General features: G+C 58.0%; 3 protein-coding genes across 3 annotated transcripts; 1 reads left to right on the top strand and 2 right to left on the bottom strand.

Annotated features, from left to right (window-relative positions):
- Nucleotides 1–371: 371 nt before the first annotated feature.
- BJ171DRAFT_166587 (armadillo-type protein) lies at nucleotides 372–5,201 on the bottom strand. The gene is made up of 2 exons (XM_053105919.1): nucleotides 5,005–5,201; nucleotides 372–4,854 (listed from the first exon to the last, which is right to left on the bottom strand). The coding sequence occupies exons 1-2, from the start codon at nucleotides 5,071–5,073 to the stop codon at nucleotides 517–519; spliced, it is 4,407 nt and encodes a 1,468-aa protein (XP_052964823.1). The 5' UTR covers nucleotides 5,074–5,201; the 3' UTR covers nucleotides 372–516.
- Nucleotides 5,202–5,597: 396 nt separating this feature from the next.
- BJ171DRAFT_626486 (uncharacterized protein) lies at nucleotides 5,598–15,748 on the top strand (the record flags this gene model as incomplete). The annotated part of the gene is made up of 29 exons (XM_053115528.1): nucleotides 5,598–5,620; nucleotides 5,750–5,873; nucleotides 5,960–6,010; nucleotides 6,091–6,231; nucleotides 6,360–6,417; nucleotides 6,517–6,563; nucleotides 6,681–6,900; nucleotides 7,063–7,172; nucleotides 7,292–7,363; nucleotides 7,496–7,605; nucleotides 7,720–8,134; nucleotides 8,231–8,443; nucleotides 8,577–8,720; nucleotides 8,784–9,215; nucleotides 9,356–9,580; nucleotides 9,800–9,895; nucleotides 9,968–10,213; nucleotides 10,371–10,621; nucleotides 10,733–10,820; nucleotides 10,904–11,098; nucleotides 11,319–11,471; nucleotides 11,626–12,018; nucleotides 12,345–12,557; nucleotides 12,683–12,781; nucleotides 13,074–13,250; nucleotides 13,420–14,154; nucleotides 14,298–14,420; nucleotides 14,591–14,715; nucleotides 14,946–15,748. 29 exons carry the CDS (start codon nucleotides 5,598–5,600, stop codon nucleotides 15,259–15,261), a joined length of 5,595 nt encoding a protein of 1,864 aa, XP_052964822.1. The 3' UTR covers nucleotides 15,262–15,748.
- A 1,308-nt stretch (nucleotides 15,749–17,056) lies between these two features.
- BJ171DRAFT_166550 (uncharacterized protein) lies at nucleotides 17,057–18,662 on the bottom strand. Its single transcript, XM_053105918.1, has one exon. The coding sequence runs from the start codon at nucleotides 18,534–18,536 to the stop codon at nucleotides 17,070–17,072; it is 1,467 nt and encodes a 488-aa protein (XP_052964821.1). The 5' UTR covers nucleotides 18,537–18,662; the 3' UTR covers nucleotides 17,057–17,069.
- Nucleotides 18,663–19,609: the final 947 nt, after the last annotated feature.

Here is a 19,609-nt window from a genome sequence, read left to right as displayed (position 1 = left end):
GGGGGGAGGGAATGGGAGAGCTGAGCGGGCGGTCGGGGGCATGTTGGAGACATGTTGTGCGAGTGCGTCGCTGCCGGTTGTCGTTGTTAATGCGAATGCAGATGTGTTACTTTTGTTGTTGCTACAAGCCCGAGCTCGGATATCATTGCTCAGACACTGTCACCCAAGCGGGTGTACCGGCTAACAGTGCAGCCAAGTTGACTAACAGAAATTGCACCGAAGGTTGAGAACCAAGACGCAAGTCAAAGGTTGGAACCAAAGGAATTGTAATTGCGTCGCCCAAGACATTACAAGCCAAGACATTACAAGCCAAGGCACTACAAGCCAAGGCATCCCAAACCAAGACAATCACTTCACAAGAAGGCGACGTTGATGCAAGGCCAGGCATTCGGCAAGCCAGACTCGTCCAGGCCCGATACAACCGCCCCGTACATCGTCTGCGCTGCAGCCATCCATCGTCCCGTAGCGCTGCCCACAGCGGCCATGGCCCGGCATTGCTTCCAGAGCCGCGGGCCATCACAGACTCGCAGCCAGCATCTCGAGGTTGCGCCGGAAATGCGACAGCGAGTGCTCTCTTGCGAGCCCAGCCCGGTCAAAGACCCAGTGGGGGATCTGCGGGACCACAAAGGCGTCCGTGGGGGCTGTCCACGGCCCAAACACTGTTGTACTTGCCCCGGCTGTTGCGCTGCTTGCCTTTGCTCGGTCAGCAACGCCTGTCTTGGGCAACGACGCTCCCTTGCTGTCCTTCGTGGCCTTGCTCGCGCTGTCCTTGGTCAGCAGCTGCATCGCCTCAATCGCAGTCGGGCTTGTCGTTGCTTCCCACGAACTCACACGAACAAGCGGGGTGTTCCCCTGTCGGCTCGGTCGTGCGCCCCTTGTGACCTGCGCTGCACTTGTCATGCCGGTGAGGAGGGCAGAGACAAGGTACCATACTCCGTCTGCGTCCACCCCCGCCACCCTCAATAGCACCTCCTGCGCCTTCTGCTGGATGCTTGCGTGGTAGGCGCTGCTGTCGAGGTACCTCCAGATGTAGCGGCCGAGCGGATCAAAGTCGCTGCTCGTCAGCCCGATGGCCTTGGACGATCGCAGGATCGCCGACAGGTTCTCGAGCACAGCGTACTGGATCTTGAACAACACACCAAAGGGCTTGGTCATGTCGAGGTCCCGGTCGGCGGCGGCGGCAGCAGCGGCGAATGTGCCTGGCCCACCGCCATCGAGAGGCCGCTGGCGCCCTGTTGTGCCGCGGGGGACAACCTCCAGGCACTGCTTGAACACTTGCTCGAACCGCGGCAGGACGTCGCTCCGGAGTCGCTTGGCAACAAACCCGCCCGAGTGCTCCGAGATTGTGCTGATCAGCAGCAGCGCCTCAAGCCGCACAAAGTGCTCGCGGTCTCGGTCCAGGCGTGAGAGGATCTGCGGCCAGATCGTGTGGATCAGTGGGTTGAGGAACTCGTTCTCGCGCCCGTGCTCGTCGAGGTGGGTCTGCAGCACCGGAATGGCGCTGCGGATCGTCTTCAGGGCCAGCGCCCGCAGTTGCGCCGAGTCTGCCGCGAGAAAGTGATGAAGCTTCTGCACTATCCGGATGCACAGATCCTGCTCCCAGCTCGACTTGCGTGGATCGGGGTCGCGTACGCCAGTGGCAGCACCCATCGGATCGTCGCCGTCCTCGCCGTCTTTGCCGATTTCTCCTGCTGCGGCTGCTTCTTTCTGCTTGAGATGGCCGAGGAAAAAGTCGCGCACATCTTCGGGGCTCGAGCCGCCGGCATCTTCGCTGCCGTCTTTCGCAGGCCCCGAGACCGCCTCCTGTCTATCGACTTCCATGGCCGAGCGGTAGTAGAGACAGAATTGCTGGATCTCGCTCGAGACGCCTGGGGCTGCCAGTTCAGTGTCTTCGCATTCTTCAGCTGCGTTAGCCGGTTCAGAGCCTGTTTCTATCTCTTCCCGTGCAGACGCTGCCACATCAGCCGCCACATCGCTTGGAGACATGGTCCCGGGTGAGGCAGTGTCCTCCGCCTTGCCGAGCTTGCTGTCGTCAGAGTCACCTGGGGCCTCAGTCCGGACACTCTGATGGCCTGGGGCAGCAGCCGCATTCTCGGAAGGGTCCATCGCCAACGTGAGCCGATACATGACCGTCACCAGAGCCACCAGCAGCTCGGGCTGGCTCCAGTATTCGTAGGCATCCAGGGTCGCCAAGATCTCGTCGATCGAGTCTGCCATGAAGCGGATGATGCTGCCGCCGGCAATTCGGATCGCTGCATCGAGCACGACAGGCGCCTTGGCATGAAAGCAGTGAGGTCCGAGCCGCAACGAGACTTTGTTGATGATGTAATCCACATTCTGGAGGATGAGCTCCCTGGGGGTCGCATAGCCCGACTGCTCTGCAATCACCAAGAGGGCGGCGTTCGCCGAGGCGTTCACGATGGTGTTGGTATGCCCGATCTTTTCGAGAATCTGATAGACGCAGTCCATCAGCAGCGGCCGGAACTCTCGCTTGAGGATTCGAGAGCAGTTGGCGAGCCCCTCGAGGATCAGACTGATTCGGGTGATGTTCAGATTGAACGACAAAACTGAGTTCTTTCTTGGCAAATCGACAATATGGAGGCGCTGCTCGAGGGACGTTGGCAGTCCCTTCAAGAGCAGAGCATTGCTACTGCCGCTCGGGCCAGGACGGTCGTGCTGCGTGCCCGAATCGGCTTCGGCCTCGCTGACATGTGTCGGGGCGTCCATAATCTTGCATTTGATGTACTCTTGGACGATCGACTGTGCGATTCGGCGTGCCCGGGCGGTTTTCTTTCTATCTGCCTGGCCTTGAACAGGCTCATCACCCAACCCAACACCACCTACGCCCAGACAGAGCTCGTTCAAGTAGAACAACGCTTGCACGCTGTAGTCCGATCGGACGTCTGGGTCGTTGGCGATGGTACTGCCTTCGGAGCCGTGGCTGGTTCTGCTGCTATTTCCGCCTTTACCACTGCTGCGGCTGTTGCTGTTGCTGTTGCTGTTGCTGCTGTTACTGCTTTCGCGCAAGTATGAGCAAAAGTGATCAAACAACTGTAGGGGATTGCCATAGCGTGCCATGAGGCGACAGGTGAGTGTGAGCTCGCGATAGATGCGCTCGTCGTGAAAGTGCGCAAACTTGCGCCGAGGGAACTGCTCCGGATGCTTGGACGGTATCGACTTGCGATTGGTGTCTCGCTTTGGATGCTCAGTCGATCCAGTCGATCCAGTTGGTTCAGTTGGATGGATGGTGGCAACGCCGTCGTCGGTGGATGGCTGCACAAAGGCATCGTACTGACCAAAGGCCGTTCGATCTTCGACAATGCGCACGTCCGACACATCCATGACGGCCAGTTCCATGAGCCCCGGCGAGATTTGGCCCAGGCTAGTGCTGAGAACCACCGAGGAGGCGTCTTTGAGCAGGATCATGTACCCGTTGACGATCCGGAGAGCATCGAGCTTCTGTTCCTCGCTCTCGGTCTTCCTGGTCAGTGTCTGGGCCAGGCCTTGGAGCCGGTGATGCAGGCTGGCTCGAAGCAGATCCAGGAAGGACTTTTCGTACCAAGACCGCAGCGAAAGCTCGTGGAGATGGCGCTGACACTGCTGACGGACTTGCGGGTATGGATCGCCGACATAAAAGACAAGCGTCTCGATCAGGACAGAGACAGTCGCAGGCAGCGACTGACAGCATGCCACCGCCATCTGCCCGTATTGCTGAGCAAAGCAATCGCGCACTTTCCACTGGGGATGGTTCCGTCTCTGGCTGACCGCCTTGAACAGACCAGAGAGGCGTTCGTCGACTTGATTCAGCCATTGGGCCGAGCGCTTGAGCCGGGGCGTCCTGCTTGGCTTGGAAGTTGCAGAGTCGCTGCCCTGATCGCCGTCGCCGATTCGAGAGATATCGCTTCGAACAACAGCCGTCGACGGGCTGCCGAGATCAGCCTCCACGCCGACACCATCGACATTCGAGCTGACGCTGGGATCCTTCAGATCAGCCCAGGTTGCAGGGGCCCGCACGATGAATTCGCTATTTTGTTCGTCTGAGAGCGCGTGGCAGATGAGATCCCCCAGGGTGTCGAGACATGCCATCAGCAGTCGACTGTTCGAGGACTCGGCCTTGCACACGACCTTGCTCAAGGACGAGCAGACACCCGGCAGTACGTTGACCAGCAAGTCGACCTTCTCGACTCTGCGAAAGAGAGCCGTCAGCGTTGCGCACGCGGCCGTGTGAAGCTCGAGTCGCTTCTGTCGGTCCAGGATGTCGAGCAGCCAGAATATCACAAAGGCCAGGGGCTCTTGGAACGAGATCTTTCCGAGTTCCTTGGAGGCCTCGGCGGGTGCGATCGAGAGGCCGAGATCGTCATGGGGCCGCTCGGCGATCCGCATCAGATCTTCGAGACATCGAACTCCGGCCAACACAGCCTCCTCCGACAGCATCGACGAAAAATCTCGCAGGACCGATGCCTGTTCTGTCGGTGCCGATGTCGGTGCTGATGGCGATGGCGATGGCACCGGGGGCCGTTGAAGCCGGCGACCCAGCGTTTTGGGAATAGCCAGGAGAGCTTCATGGAAAGCAAGCGGGCTGATGCAGCCCGGGGGCACTTTGCTGAGGATGGCGGCAAGTGTCTCGAGCACACATTCGATCATCGTTGGAGACGTGAGCTGGCTATGGAGCGGCCGCAGGAGCCCCAGGACAAGATAATCCACGAATGCGGCCAAGATCGCCGGCCCGTCCTCGGGATTGGAGTCCAGGATAATGGATACGCACGATCGGACCTCCGAGGCTGGATTTTTGTCGTCTCGCTTATTGTATGCCCAGCTGTCGGGGTTGAACAGGGCTGTTGTGGGCGATCGCAACTGGTGGGAGGGGGAGAGAGGTTGAGTGATGGCGCTCATTGACGATATCGTCAGCCAAGAGAGTTGCAATACAGCGAAACTGAGCCGTTCGAATCGAAACAGGCACACGCAAGCGAGGCATCGACATGAGAAGCAGCTCTCGAACGCTACCATCAAGAAGTAAGCGTTGCGCTTGTCCTCCAGCGAGATGCTGGCCATCGCGCCGGTTGTGAGGGCCATGATGCAAGCTGCGTGGATATGCGGACCGGAGATCGGCGGCGGTAACGGGGTCTATCGGAGAGAGTCGGCGGTATGTCTGTTCCCTGAGCGATCGAGAGAAAGAGGGAGGAAGGGGCAGTCAAGGGCCGATGAAGATCGAGATGCGGGCTGGGATGGTGCGGGTTGGTGCCTGGTTTGTGGTGGTGGATCTGGGTGCTGCGCAAGGCCGGCCATCCGCCATGATCCATCAAATCCAAGCGAGGAGTACTTTCGCATCGACGCCGACCATGGCATGGACACAGACATGGACACAGGCATGGGCGAGAAGTCGATGAAAGTGCGTTCGGCCCATATCAGAGTACAGGAGAGAGGGTTGTCGAAAGAGTCGAGTGCCCGCGCAAGTGCAGCGGCTTTGGCGCCCTTTCAGGACATGATTGCTCCATCCAACAACCACCGCCGCTGTCTCGCCGGACTGCAGGGTTGCTGTTGCCCCAATTCAACTCAATCGGTCGCAGCAATCGAGCACACATCTCGCATCCGCCGCCATGAGTACCCGTGAGACCGAGCCGTAAGTGATTCTGACGATTCGGTCCGGCCCGTGCACAGCATGGCCGACGCCAGCATCGCACTTCCACGGCGCCGGGCTCATTGTGAACTGTCGATTATGCACTCCCTTTATCTGCCCTCGCCAACCCAGCAACACTGGCCACTTGGCCGCGCTTGAGCGAGCCAAGCTTCGCGTTTACAGCCGAAGGAAGAATCCAGAGTCTCCACTCAACTTTTCCGTCACCGGAGATGCCCGGAATGCGATCGCGAATGCGGTAGGCCGTATGACTTTTGCATCATCCATCTGCGCTCAGTCCGACTACGAGCTCATCCGATACCGCCATCGCTGCTTGCAATCCAGGCGGAGCCCAGCTCGAATGGCACACTTGCATCGTCACCGATGCTCGCAGAGGTAGGTCTCAATTCGGCTCATGCCGTTCATGGAGGCTCGACCAATCTCGAGCATTTATGGCATCTCTCTTTCGTTTCCAGCTATTGCAGCACCGCTCGGCCGATCCCACCCCACCGATCGTCAACGCATTGGCGGGATCGCTCGGCTCCCCGCGATACCGGCGGCAGTCGATGCGTGATGCAGGAGCATATACGAGACGGCGCTCCCGCATCCCCGAGAGTGTAAGTACTTTCTTGAGGCGCACTGGACAAGACATGCTTGTGGGAAGGGAGTCACTTTGACCACCTGTCTGGTCCGCACTTACTGACGGTGCTGATTCTGCGGATGCGTCTGGTTTTACTGAGAGCAGAGCAGCGCACATGCCTCGCAGGAAGAGCACATCCGCAACGACACCAACATCGAAGGCGGTGAGCCTGCGAGAGGTGCATCTCGATCACGCAGAAAGAGCCGACTGCCTGCTGATCCTGCTGGACAGAGTGACAATGAGCAACCCAAGCCACCGGCAGAAACCAGCAGCGGATACACACGGCGACTCTCGAGAAGATCGACCAAGGTACGGCCGAGTGGCGGTCCGTGTAATAGCCACCCGGACACTTTGGAGAGACTCGTAAACCGAGTCGGTGCAGGTTTGTGCTGTGCATGCCACTTTACTGATATCCTTGGACGGCAGGACAAAACCGAGCAGAAGGACAAGACCGGTAGCGATGCAGTGCCTGACAACATCGTGCCCAAAGAAAGCGAGGACATTCGAGAAGCCGGAGCAGATGGAGGAAGTGTCAAGGAGCGCCTGTCTGAAGGTCGTCCTAGTTCTTCCAAGGCAAGAAAGCGGTCGCTCTTCAAGAGGAAGGACTCGGACAGGCCATCGGTGCCGCCAGAGCCGCCCAGCTATGGTCAGTTTGATCCCTCGACTAACGCCTCATAGCTTGCCTCCTGACAACGCCCTACTGAGCACTTCGTGGACATGCTGGCCTCATTGATTCCATTGCTGGCATGTCCATGTTCATGCCGTCACGGCAATGTCGCTCATATGTGTTGTGTATCTACGGCATCAGAGGACGAATACGAAGTCAATGCGCTTCAGCTGGCTGCCCAAAAGCGCCAGATATCAACATATGTTTCGCTCGAGAAGTGGGTGCCGTGCTGGACCAAGATTGCTGAATCGGTAGGTCTCGCAGTGTCGGGCGCTGTATCGCAAGCGGATGAGTGGCCGCGGGTGTTTGCATATGCATGAGACACCATCCGGACTCGGTACAGCACTATATCTGCATCAAACCATGACAGGAAAAACAGCTACTGGTTGATCCGGAAACTTTTACTACTCCAACAACAGAATCTTGGATGAGTTTGCAAGAGGTGAGTTGGTGCTGCTCTGAGTGACTTGCATCGTTTTGCATGGTCGTCTGCCGCACTCGGTACTTTAGCAGGATGCCTGGTGTGCTCCCCCACTCTCCATGAACTGGAAAGCTCACGTCCGTGCTATCGCAGTCCATCTACTTCATCGAAGAAGAGGGCTTCTTTGTGCCAGAGACGCCTTACTTTCCGCCACGCAACCTACGAAAGCTTGAGTTTCGTTTACGCATGACCGAGCCCAACTAGTTGAGTAGAGCGATTTCGTGTGCAAACCGCTCAGACAGAGCGACCTGACAGCGCTCCTCGAAGCCACACAAAAGTCATGCATGAGCAGACACTCACCGACTGTCGATGCACAGCGGAAGCAAGTGGTTTGGGCCAGACCAAAAACTCTGCTTCCAGCCCATACCTTGGCGAGTCGATCGTCCGCGCCGATATGTCCGCGATGTGCCGTTCACCCCAGTCACACGCAAGTACGGCGATTTCTTCGAAGAACTCGAGTTTTGTGAACCAGGCAGTGCCCCGCAGATCAAGGCGATCGACGCCACGCACATCGAGCGACGCAGTGCAGTGCGATCCATGTCGTTCAAGCCCGTGCTGGACAACCCAACCGGCTCGTACGTTATGATCATCGATTTGGTCGACATCAGCCTGAATGAGCACCCGCTCATGACGGAGGAGATGCGCTTGGCCATCGAGATCGAGAGCTGGGTCCGATTGCTCAGATCGCGCAAGAGAAACGGCATTGTCACATTCTTGACACGCAAGCTCGAGGTTGGTCTAAAGGGAACTCGGCTCGCTGCTGTCGATGGTGAAAGGATGCGATGCAGCGGAAGGGCTGAGTCATTAAGCTGACAGGCTTGCCTTCAGTCGCTGAGGGAGCAGATGCGGGAACACCCATACTTTGAGTTCTCCGAGGATCCGATCGGAGAGCTATCCGGGCAGTCCAAAGCTGAAGGACAGCCGCAAAGCCGACAAAAACTGCACAGCTATGAAATCCGTGCCATGCGTGAAAAACACGAGCGACAGGAGAATGCGTACCTGAAGCTGCTCGAGAACATCCGAGCCACACGTCTGTTGCGGGTAGGTCTCCCAAGACCCCATCAAAGGCAGTGTGTTCGTCGAGCAAAGTACCAGGTGCGAGTTGGCGTTTTGGGAGCGGGCTGCGACTCACATCTTTGAACACACAACTTTCCACCCACGATGCTGTGTCTAGGATACAGAGGCACAGACCGACCGGCTGCTCGAGTTCAAGATCCTTCAGAAATGGGAGCAAATGAAACATATCCGAGGTCAGAGCGGATTCACGACAAGCAGCCTCAAAGTCAGCGTTAAATGCAAGCCGCGGAGCCCCGAAGAGGTAGGTCCGATCGATTGGCATGGGGCATCGATCGACCACTGCTCATTCACTGTGTTTGGGCAGGACAAGGCTGGTTGGAAGCGCGAGATCGAAGATGAGCTCTATGAGCTTGCAGAGGAATACAAGATCAAGAAGTGGAGGCACAAGCGCCTGGTTGCTGATGAGGAGACGCGCAGGGCAGAGCGACACCCTTCTGTCCATGAAACCGAACCCGAGTCCCCAAGCAGCGACAGCGACAATGGTTCCCGAGACCAAGAAGGGGACGGGGCCGAGAATCCGATCGACGACGACGATGACAACGAAGAACATCAAGAGCGCCGAGAGAAGCGCCGAGAGATTCGCAGTCGCTCTCTATCGCGGTACTCGCGGTCGTCGCGCCGTCGGGTGTCCGACGAAGACATTGCCACCTCTGTCGAACAAGTGTCCAAACCGCGAGAGCAGCACAAAAAGTCTCGCAAAAAGTCCAGATCCAAGAGCAACCAGTCAGCATCGAGGGTGGGTTCATGTGGCTCCGCGACAACGAACAGGCTCGCACTGACTATGGCAGTGCGATGTGCGGTGGTATCCCGATCGGCCAGCAAGCTGCTCAGCGTGTGTGGGAAGGGAGGGCACCAGTGGTCCGCGAATCAATCCAGGAGACTGATGTGCTGAACTGGGACTCAACCACGCAGCTGAGTAGCAAGTCGCGCAAAATCGGAAACAGCATCGAGAGCGACATCGGCAAGGACGAAGGCAAGGCACGGATCAAAAAGTCGCCCTTCAGGCACGGCCGTGAAGATTTGCGGTCCGAAGACATACTCAGCGGCATCCCTCCACTGCCCAAGTTTGAGCTGAAGGATGAGAAGGAAAGGATCAAACAGGTAACCTCGCCTGACCCATCCATCGGCTGTGACTGTGACTGTGACTGTGACTGTGACTGTGACTGTGACTGTGACTGTGACTGTGACTGTGACTGTGACTGTGACTGTGACCGTGACTGCTGATCGCAGAGACTGGGGTATATCCAGAGCAGTTGGCTCAAATATACTGGCCAAGGCTGCTGTAACTTGCGGTGATCATAACCTCGCATTCCCCGACAGCGCCTGAAAAGCAGCCACCGGCCCATCGGCGCTCCTTCGCTGGTCATCATGGCAATGCACACCGAGCCCGTGAGCGAACCCTCAAGTTGTCCAAAGGTGAGATTGAGACGAGCGGCAGCAGCGCTGCTGCTTCGCTGCTCTAATCCACCTCCCTCCCCCTGGTACCAGGACGAGCAACTCCGCCGGCGAGAGGTCGAGAGTAGCCATGTGTACGCCTGCATTCGGTACAACGACAAGGAAGTGACTCGCACCAAGCCCCAGTTTATCAACCCCACGACGTTCAAGGTTCCCTTTCTGGGCCTCGAAGACGAGTCCAAGAACCACAAGGCGTGGTCGAGTCAGTTCAAGGAAGCATCCTTTGCCGTGCAAGTCAACGAAGTGCCCGAGAAGATCTCTGTGCAGCTCTATGAAATGGTACGCTGCAGCCGCATCATTCGTGTGCGAGGGGAGGGTCGCTTTATTCGATCTTTCTAAGCTGGGATCGCGTTTCTTGAGACGCTTTAGTTACGGAAAGGGCCGCCTAAATCGATGCCTGTCGCTGACGCCGCCAACTGACACTACCACACGGAAGGGTGTGATGGGGGACAGGCTACTCGGCGAGGTTTTCGTTCCTATCCCAGAGCCAGCCGAAAACGCAAGCGCACTGGATCGGGAGCCACAGCAACTCCAATTCACTGGCACTTCGATGATCCGCTCGCGGAATCTCATGACGCTGGACGAAGGCCAGCTCTTTGAGCAAGGACATATCTCCGGCACCATCCGGATGAGTGTGGCCTGGGGGTTTGACGAGAAGGGCAACAGCCTTGGGCCCACTGTGAAGCTGTGAGTCAATGAAGATGGATACGGCGCGAGTGCATCTTGGTGCTTCTGCTGCGCGAGGTGCTTGGTTCGATCGCTGAGACTCATACAGGTTGGGATCTGGTGCTTGTTCAGGAAAGGCGAGGATCTCAGCAAGGCGCTCACCGTTGATCCACTCTCGAAGGGCGGTATCCATGGCACGATCAATGTCAGAAGCATCATGGTAAGGCGCTAGTGACTCGCAATTGCATGCCTGTCATGGGTTGTCTGTGCAGCTCCCCTCACGTCTCAGCACCCTTGCCACAGAAATGGATATCGGACCTGTCCATGGATCCGAACGACCCACGAAATAGCCATATTCTCCAGCTCAAGCAGCTCTTGACTGCATCAACGAGCGGCACGGAGCTGGGAGGGCAGACTTTTCACGAATATTGGTCCAGCAAGCGGTTCATGCGCTTCCGCATCCCGCGCATGTTTGCGGATGCCGCATTCGGTGTTGGGGTAAGTATCGAGGCCCCAATAAGGGCGGCAGTCATGTGCGCTGCTTTTGAAGATCAATTCAAGTCCGTTCGAGCACCGTTTCGCACCGTTCGTCATGGCTTGATGCGGTTTGCGACCTCGCTGGCAAACCGAGACGCCGATACCGTGCGCCACGCTGCCCACATGCTTGTGCCTTGCAACTGCTTCTATGTTAACCCCGATGTGTGACCATGCCGTATAGCTCGAATACAATGGCAGGCCTGTAAGCAACCGACTCGAGCTGCTCACGAAACGGTTCGACAAGAAGATCACGTTCCACGGACCTGTTCCACTCTACGACGAGCAAATCGAGCCGTCAAACTACGAGAATGTGGTCGATAGCTTCCGCAGTCTGGTGTGTTGCTGCTACTGATACTGCTGCTACTAGTGCTACTAGTGCTATTACTGCTGCAACACGGACGGTGTCGATGTATCCTGTGGAATTGGGGCATCATTTGTTGGTGGCTGCTGAATTGGCTGAACTCACCCGGATTCTCTCCATCCACAAGGTGGAGGACGAACAAACCGAGAACACCAAGCGCGGCGAGTTCAACTCTCAAGGCGAGCTCATCAGACCGCAGTTTCGGTCCAAGTTCATGAAGCGTATCCGGGCCCACCAGCTCTTCCACAACGCCCGAGTCAACCGACCCAAGCGCGTCGAGGACTTTGTGCGGGAAGAGCGTCTCACCGAGGCCGATCCACAGGCAGTCTTTACTCTGCAGTTTCTGAAGCCCTTCCGGCCGCTCAAGCCAAAGCGCTTGGATCGCATCTCGATGGCGGTCAGTCAGCCTGAGACCTGCAAGATCTTGGCGCATGTCATTCGCGGCTTCAATCTGCCGATCCGAAACGCAAACTCAAACATCGTGGATGCGGCTGCGCCTGTGGACGACAGCAAGCCCACGGTAAGCATCCACCGCCTCAATGATCTTTCTCGGCACCACATTCCCCCCTTGACTTGGCATTGGGAGGACCGCCAGGTCCAAGAGTCATCGAGCAGATGGGATTTGGAGTACTGCATGTGCCCTGATTCGTAGTGCGGAGCCATGGATATCGGCGTGGCCAGACGCTCAGTACCCAGTTCATATGTTGCTAGAATCGATCGGGTGCTTTCATCAGTGTCATTGCATTCGATCGACAGCGGCGCTGCGTCACTCTGACACGCAATCTCGCAACCCATCCTCTGAATCTACTTGCCGCCCCTCCCTTCCCTCCTCCTGCTTGACTTCAGTTTGTGCGGCCGTACGTCGAAATATCGTTTCTCCAAGAACGGGTTCGCACTTCAACCGGGGACGGCCCGTTTCCTCACTGGAACGAAACCTTGGTGTTGAACGTCAAGCCCACGGACGGAGACTTTCGGCCCGAGAGTCTTCTCGAAAGCGAGCTTGGAACGTCGATCGTGTTCATCAACGTCTTTGACGAGTACATTGTGGATTTGCTGGAGGTATCGATGTCTACTGTTTTTGCAGGCAGTATCTTACTCGAGTGTGCCGGAGCAAACCATATACTCAAATCAACATGGACTTTCACTCCCTTGTCTCCAAACCATTTCATGCCACGCCACGCCAGGATGATCGAGATCGAGATCGAAACATTCATCAGCGGAAGGAGCGCAACTGGCTGGGATCCCTCCAGATTCCGTTCACGACCATCCACGAGCGAATCCGGGTAGGTACCTGCACCACAACTGGGCCGGTCATGGTTGAATAGAGGAGGAACTCGCTTGTTCCAGCTCGTGAATGTGGTCCCTGTGGCCATCGTCCGTTCCCCGTGCAGTTTGCTCATGTCCGATGCAGTGATTGAATGAACTTGAACCTTGTGTTCGCACCCGCTCATTCACTCACTCACTCACTCACCCACTCCCTCCCTTCCTCCCTCCCTCCCTCCCTCCCTCACTCACTCACTCACTCCTTCACTCACTCACTCACTCACTCACTCACTCACTCACTCACTCACCCAGATGGAGGGATACTTTGCCCTGCAGCTGCCCCCGATCCTCCTGGGATACGACAAGATTGCCGGCACCAACGTGGACGACGCCGTGTACATCAATGTTGACTCGGGAAATCAGGCGTCGCTGCACTTGTTCATCACCCTCGACCCTCCTCTGATGCAACCAAGCACCCTAAATCTTGTGGTAAGTGGTCTCGGCGGGGCTTGCATGGGCAATTCTGTGCGAGTATGGAGGGTCTTGCTTCGATCCCCTGTATGTCGTCGCAGGTTCTACTCTGTCCCTCGGCAGTGTGTGCTGAATGCCTTGCTCACATTCCATTCTGCTTGCCCAATCCATTGCCCTGTGCTTGCAGTTCAAATCTAGGGAAGAGCCGCATCATCTCCGGGCCTTCCGCAAATGGGAGACCAGTCTCAAATATCCAGCCCGCAACGTCAAAGCCACCTGTCTCGACATGAACGGATACATCACGCTCATTACCCGATTCATCCGCCCGCAGAATCCGCCCGGCTCATGCACCACCGTCGCCCACGCCGCGCGATACGTGAGCTTGATTCCGTTCCTCCCCAATCGCACGGCCCTGGCGGCTGACTGCTCGCTGTGGTCGACAAGCGACCAGGTGCTGGACGTGGGCGCCGGCGACGGGATCGAGCATGCCATCCTGCTGTGCAACTATCTGTTGCATCTGGGCAAGAATGCCTTTGTCTTGCTCGGGGACGGCCGTCTGGAAACCCGGGTGGCATTCGTGCTGATTGTCGAGGGGCTGAAGATCCCCAAGGTTGCTGCGAGCGGCAGCCGCGCCGGAAGCGATTCATCACTCCAGCAAGCACGGCCGCGCCTGAGCATCTGGAACGGCCGACCCAAAGGCGAGAAAGACGCAAAGGCCGATGTGGTCGTGAGCGAGGATAGCAAGGACGCTCAGGCCACAAGTGACCCGCAGCCCGCAGAGGGACCCAAGGAGGAAGCCAAGGAGGAGTCTGCCGCCGAAGTCTCGTACAAGATTGTGAATCCTGGAACTGGACAGTGGCATGCCCCAATCGATCCACACAACCCTGTCGTGGTCGTCAAGTGTGTCTTCAACAGTGACAATGTGAGTGGAGATGCTAAACCAGGACTTTGTCACCCCGTCAAGGCGATATCGCCCATTGCTCATCGATCACAGGCGCCTTGCATGCCACTCACAGAGATCCCTTCTCCCTCGACACTTCTTGTTGCAAACCGCTGTGGGCACAGATCTGGGCGAACGAGCAAGAGTACGAGGATCCGCAGCGCATCAATTGGAACATCACAGACCAGAGTTTGTGGAGGCCTCTGCTCACACGAGGATTTCCGCCCATCAACATGGAATCAATCCAGGTGAGAGGGAAGGAGCGGCGGGGAGGGGAGTGTGTTGGACATCCCGCGATCTGCAAGGGCTGTCGACCAGCATCGCAAGTGATCCTTGAACTAGCAGACGGGGTACTGGCAAGACCGGTGGGACTTGCATTCTTACGATCGCATGTTGGACGGACACCCTGAATACGCAGAAGGAGGAGCTGGTCTACAAGCGATCCTCCAAGACGACACTGAGAATACTCGAGGAGGAAATCGAGCGATGCGTCGTTCAGAAGATCGAGGAGTGGCGAAAGCACCGACTGACCCGATGGAATCGGTATGGTTTGGAGCGGGATGCAGCACGATGGAGCACGATGGAGCGTGATGGAGCAGGATCATGGTGGACTAGGAGGGTATTGACCATGCCCATGGTGCTTGTTCTCCTGAGCGACACGGCATGGACCGTGGCTGTTGTGCTGTGGTCCTGGTGGTCATGAAAGGTGTTCATGCAACAATAGTGCGCGGCTCTGACTCCTCGTGGCCGCTAACACCATGCTTCTGGATCAGGCTCTGCGCTCGGGTGTTCAAGTCGATCCTGGTGACATTCGAGGACAGCCTTCTGGAAGGCCATATGATGGCCGCCGAGGCCGATTTCGAGCGGGAGCTTGCCGCCCTTCATGCCGTGTACCAGATCGTGGGGTTTCCGCTGCATATGACCCTGACCGACATGGACGCCGTTCTCGAGGCCGTCTATGCGACCGACGTCCACTCGAACTTTGACGAGACGGCCGAGTTCTCGGTATCGGTGCACTGCGTTGGATACGACGGGGTCTTTGTGAGCATCTGGATCTACCTGGTTGGGCTCACAAGGACACGGCGGTAAAGACATGATCTGAATGAAACGGGACCGTGTCCATTAATGCCCCAGATCAACCACTGAGAGGGAACGATCTTGGAATGTAATATGTATTCGACCATCAGAACAGTTCCGTGGCTTCTCGACATCAAGACGGTCGGGTTGAACGAGTTGCTCGCTGCTGCTCTGGGGTCCTGGGCATCGTTGGTGTCGGTGATGGGACTGCTCAAAGTGCTTGGTGAATGTGAGTCTGCGTGGGCTCGATGGGCACTCCCTCCTCTGTCTGCAGGACCCAGAGAAAGCGACTCCCCGACTCAGCGGCAGGACATCTCGTTTCTGTTCGGGTGCGCTGTCGATCAAACCGAGACATGCCCCACTCGTTATCGATGATGGTCCCCAGCCCCCGCTCGGCTCGGGACATGTCGCCGAAACCACGAGCCAACCCAGGGTGACCCCGGCTCTGGGGGGCGCTCGTCTCTCCGACGATCTCCGTGACTCATTCCCGCCACAAGTCTTCCGGCGACACTGTCCAGACAAGAGGGACAACGCAACAGCCCGGGGGGAGAGAAGGTGAGAAGAAATGGGGGGAGGGCTTTTGCTCGCCTTTGTCCAGGCCGCTGCTGCCGTTTCTTCCTGCCATGTCTTCGTCGTCACCCTCTGTCACTGCCTTGCCGTCGTTGTCTTGCTTCGCCCACCGCTCGCTGACTGAGAGGACCCGGCATCAAGACACTTCTTGTTGTGGTCGGAAGGACGAGGATGGAGGGGGTCCTGCTCCTCCTTTTCCGATGGCGACCTGCGCCAATGGCTGTCAGAACGGCCAACAGGTGCAACAAAGCAAGCCCCAAGCACACATCGATGCCCAGAAGCAGACACAGCCCCCTGCCCCCCGGTGGCCGGTCTGACTGTTCTTCGCTGCTGCTGGCGATACATGCACATGAAAGCGAGCGATCGTCAGCGGCACACCGCAGAGAGTTAGTGTCTGTCGAAAAGAGGACGACTGTCGAGTCGAGGGGGAGGGAGCGGAATGAGCGTTATCTGATCGATGCAAATGAAGCGCTGTATTGCGATGATGAATGATGCCGATATTAGGACATCGAAGGCGCATAGAAGGGCATTAGAATACACGAAGTGAGATAGCAAATGAAGGAAAGCAAAAAAAAAAGAGCAGAATAAAACCAGTGACAAGTAACAAAGTCAACGACAGCAGCAACAACCAAACAGCAATGGGCCCAGCCACCCCGAGCAGCAAAGACAACCGAGCAAGTGCTGCCCCAACGGATTGGGGGCTGGGCTGACTCAACGCTGAAGCGGTGGAGGGGGGGCCGGACAAAACCGACCGCACCGAGCGGTGCGGCGAGCCTGGAGTGGCAATATCGCGGGGACAATGGGGGGCGGCGGCGGCCACAAGCAGACGCCGACAAGCAGCGAGATTGCGGACGGCGCCGGCACGATGTGCCGAGGCAGGAAGAGGGGAAAGAGGGGATATGCGTGAAGATTGAGAGGATGGGGGGGGGAATAGAATGCGACAAAGGCAGAATAACGGATGGCCGAGTGGAAGAGAGATATATGTGACGCCAGGCGCGAAAGAGACAAAAATCGCATTGATGATGGCAGAGATATGTGAGGAAGTGGGGGGGGGATGCTTGTCAAGTACAGGGGTGAGTTAAAAAATGAAGAGGCCAAAGCGAGTTGGGTGACCAGACCCCCCGGCATGGTTCCTCATATGGAGTTTTTTCTTTGGGTTCATGTTTTTCGGTTTCTTGGTTGCTGTTTCGATTGCTTGTTTGATGTTTGTTGGCTTTGTCCCTGAGGCTGCGGTGTCTCCCCTTCTTGGTTTAGGGTAGATTGGCCTCGATATAGGCGTCAATGTGGCCCCAGTCGATGGTGGACGAGACTGCTGGCGAGATATTGACTCGCTCGGTGCGGAGACGCTCGGCGGCCTGGCGCTTGAAGATCTCGTTGACAAAGCGGTAGCTCTGTGGGTACGAGCGGCATTTCCACAGGGTCGACAGCGCAGCGGCATGGAAACAGGTCAGGATAAAGAACTGGGTCGACGACAGCGCGGGCTCTAGATCCGGGAACATCAGCAGGACGTCACGCAGGGTAGCCGAGGGCACAGGGAGATCAATGGCCTCGGAAAGCATCGTCGTCCAGAGGGCCCAGAGCTCGACCGCCTGGGAGCACGAAATCAAAAAGTGCTCAATGTCCTCCTCCTGGTCGCTGCACTTGTAGCATCGGCGCAGGGTCCGGTTGGCCAGGTAAATGTTGACGGGCAGCTGGCGGATGAGAGCCTTGTAGTAGAGCTCGCAGTCCGGGAAGCGGCGGCCGGGCGAGGCAACGAGCTGGAGAACGCGGCTCCAGTCGATGGCTCCAGCCGTAGCCAGCCAGCGGTTGGCGGCGTGGTCGAGGAAGGGCTTGACCTGGTGCTGGAGAATGTTGTCGAGATGCTCCTGCACGATAGGGCGGCCGTACGACGAGGGCGAGGGTGCGGCCGAGGGGTGGTCCAGGACCCCGACATAGGACTTCATCTCAGCACGGACGGTGCCGATGAGCTCGTCAAGGCGTGAGAACGAGTCGTAATCGGTGGGCGACGCGGGCTCGCTGCGGATACTCGGGGCCAGCACGACCTCGGGCTCGGCCATGATGTTGGCCATGGAGCGCGCGCGTCGCAGGCCCGAGTCCGCGGGAGCACGCAAGTACTCGATGTAGCAGCGGAAGACATCGGGCTGCGAGGAGCCGGCCGAGTCGTCGGGGTCTTGCAGCGAGCGAGGAGGAGGCGACATGGCGACCGAGTGGGCATCGGAGCAGGCGTAGGAGCGGTCGCTTGTGAAGCTGGTGGAGCGAGAGATGACCAGGGCCGAGGGCGTGCCGGAGAGCTGGGTGCTGCTGGAGGGCTTTCGTAGAATGCTCGTGAGCCTGACTTCCTTGGGCGAGCCAGAGGGGCCAGAGTTGGAGTTGGGGCAGGAATTGGAGCTCAAGCTCGAGACCGAGCTGGCAATGGAGCTGGTCGTGGAGGTGTCGCTGGTGCGGCGGCCCTCGATGTAGGTCGCGATGGAGCCATCCTGGACAGAGTTGTTTCTTCTGCGCTGGTACTTTGACGGGATCTTGGGGACCTTTTCGTGGACATTCAGCGGAAACCCCTGGACGACGATCGAGTCGGGATCAGCAAAGGAGGGGTCCTCCTTGATGGTCTCCATGCTCTTGGACTTTGAGAAAACGGCGTGCGAGAGCTTGGGGCTCGCGCCCTCCTTGCGGATGAAGAGCGATCGCAGTCGTGGAGCGCGCATGTCTTTGGGGTCCATGAAAGGCGAGGAAACAGGCGAGGGGTATGCGGGGGAACACGGAGTTGATAAACGGCCAACGGACAGGGGCGCTGGAATGGACGCCGGGATGGACGATGACTGAGGTTCGATGGGGGTGCTGAAGGAGCGGTCGGTGGAGCCGACGACAGACAGGTGGCAGTGCGGGAACGCAGGCAAGATCGATGAAAGCAGCGCAGACAAGCGACACAGCCGAGACGCAGACAGACACGGGATGCAAGAAGATGCAGGGAGATGCAAGAAGATGCAGGAAGATGCAGAACGATGCGAGGTGGGTGCGAGGTGAGTCGTCGGGATGCGATGTGCAAAGAGCGGTGTGCAAAGTGCTATGCAACACTGCAGTTCAAACAAATGCGACGCTGCAGTTCAAACGAGTGCAGTTTAAATAAACGCAGGTCGGGCGAGTGCGACACTTCAAACAGATGCCCGAGTCGTCGCAGATCGATGCGCGGCCAGAGCGGTGGTCTTGCCCGGCCTGGCCGGGGCTGGTCCTCGGCTTATAACCCGTCGCTCGCCCTCGCCCTCCCCGCAAGACCGACACGCCCACCGGAACGTGCGGGTGCTTGCGACCGAACACAAGATTTCGCTGGCCGGCCACAGAGCCACGGGTGTGCGCGCTGCCTCGTCCTTGGGCCTGGGCCTGGACCCGGTGGCAGCCGAGGGCAGTGGACCAGTTTCCGTTTGTTGCCGAGGCGATTGGCCACCGAGACCGTACGGTCTCGGCGTGGCCCGTGCTGCCCGGGAAGTACCCCCCCCCGGCATTATTCTGACCGCGCGGCCATGCACGGCCATGCGTGGCGACGGCGCTTTCCGCCGCTGATACGATACGGCTGCCTGCATCCAGCACGGCCTCCTCGAGGGTTGGTCGCTGCTGCCGGATCTCGCTCTCACTCTCTTTTGGCAAATCGCCGGTGTACGCTGGTTCATCCCTTTGTCAAGCTGCAGGCGCTATTTAGCCTGTTAACGGTGTCTTTCGTCCAGTCGTCGGCGTCGGCTGTCCTCACCGTCCGGCTGTCCTTCTTCCCTGGCGCGGTGGTGGTGAAGCAGCCAGCACC

This window comes from Polychytrium aggregatum (assembly GCF_025602895.1).
Source record: "Polychytrium aggregatum strain JEL109 chromosome Unknown BJ171scaffold_29, whole genome shotgun sequence".
NCBI classification, from domain to species: Eukaryota; Fungi; Chytridiomycota; class Chytridiomycetes; order Polychytriales; genus Polychytrium; species Polychytrium aggregatum.
This window is presented reverse-complemented; position numbering and strand designations above follow the sequence as displayed.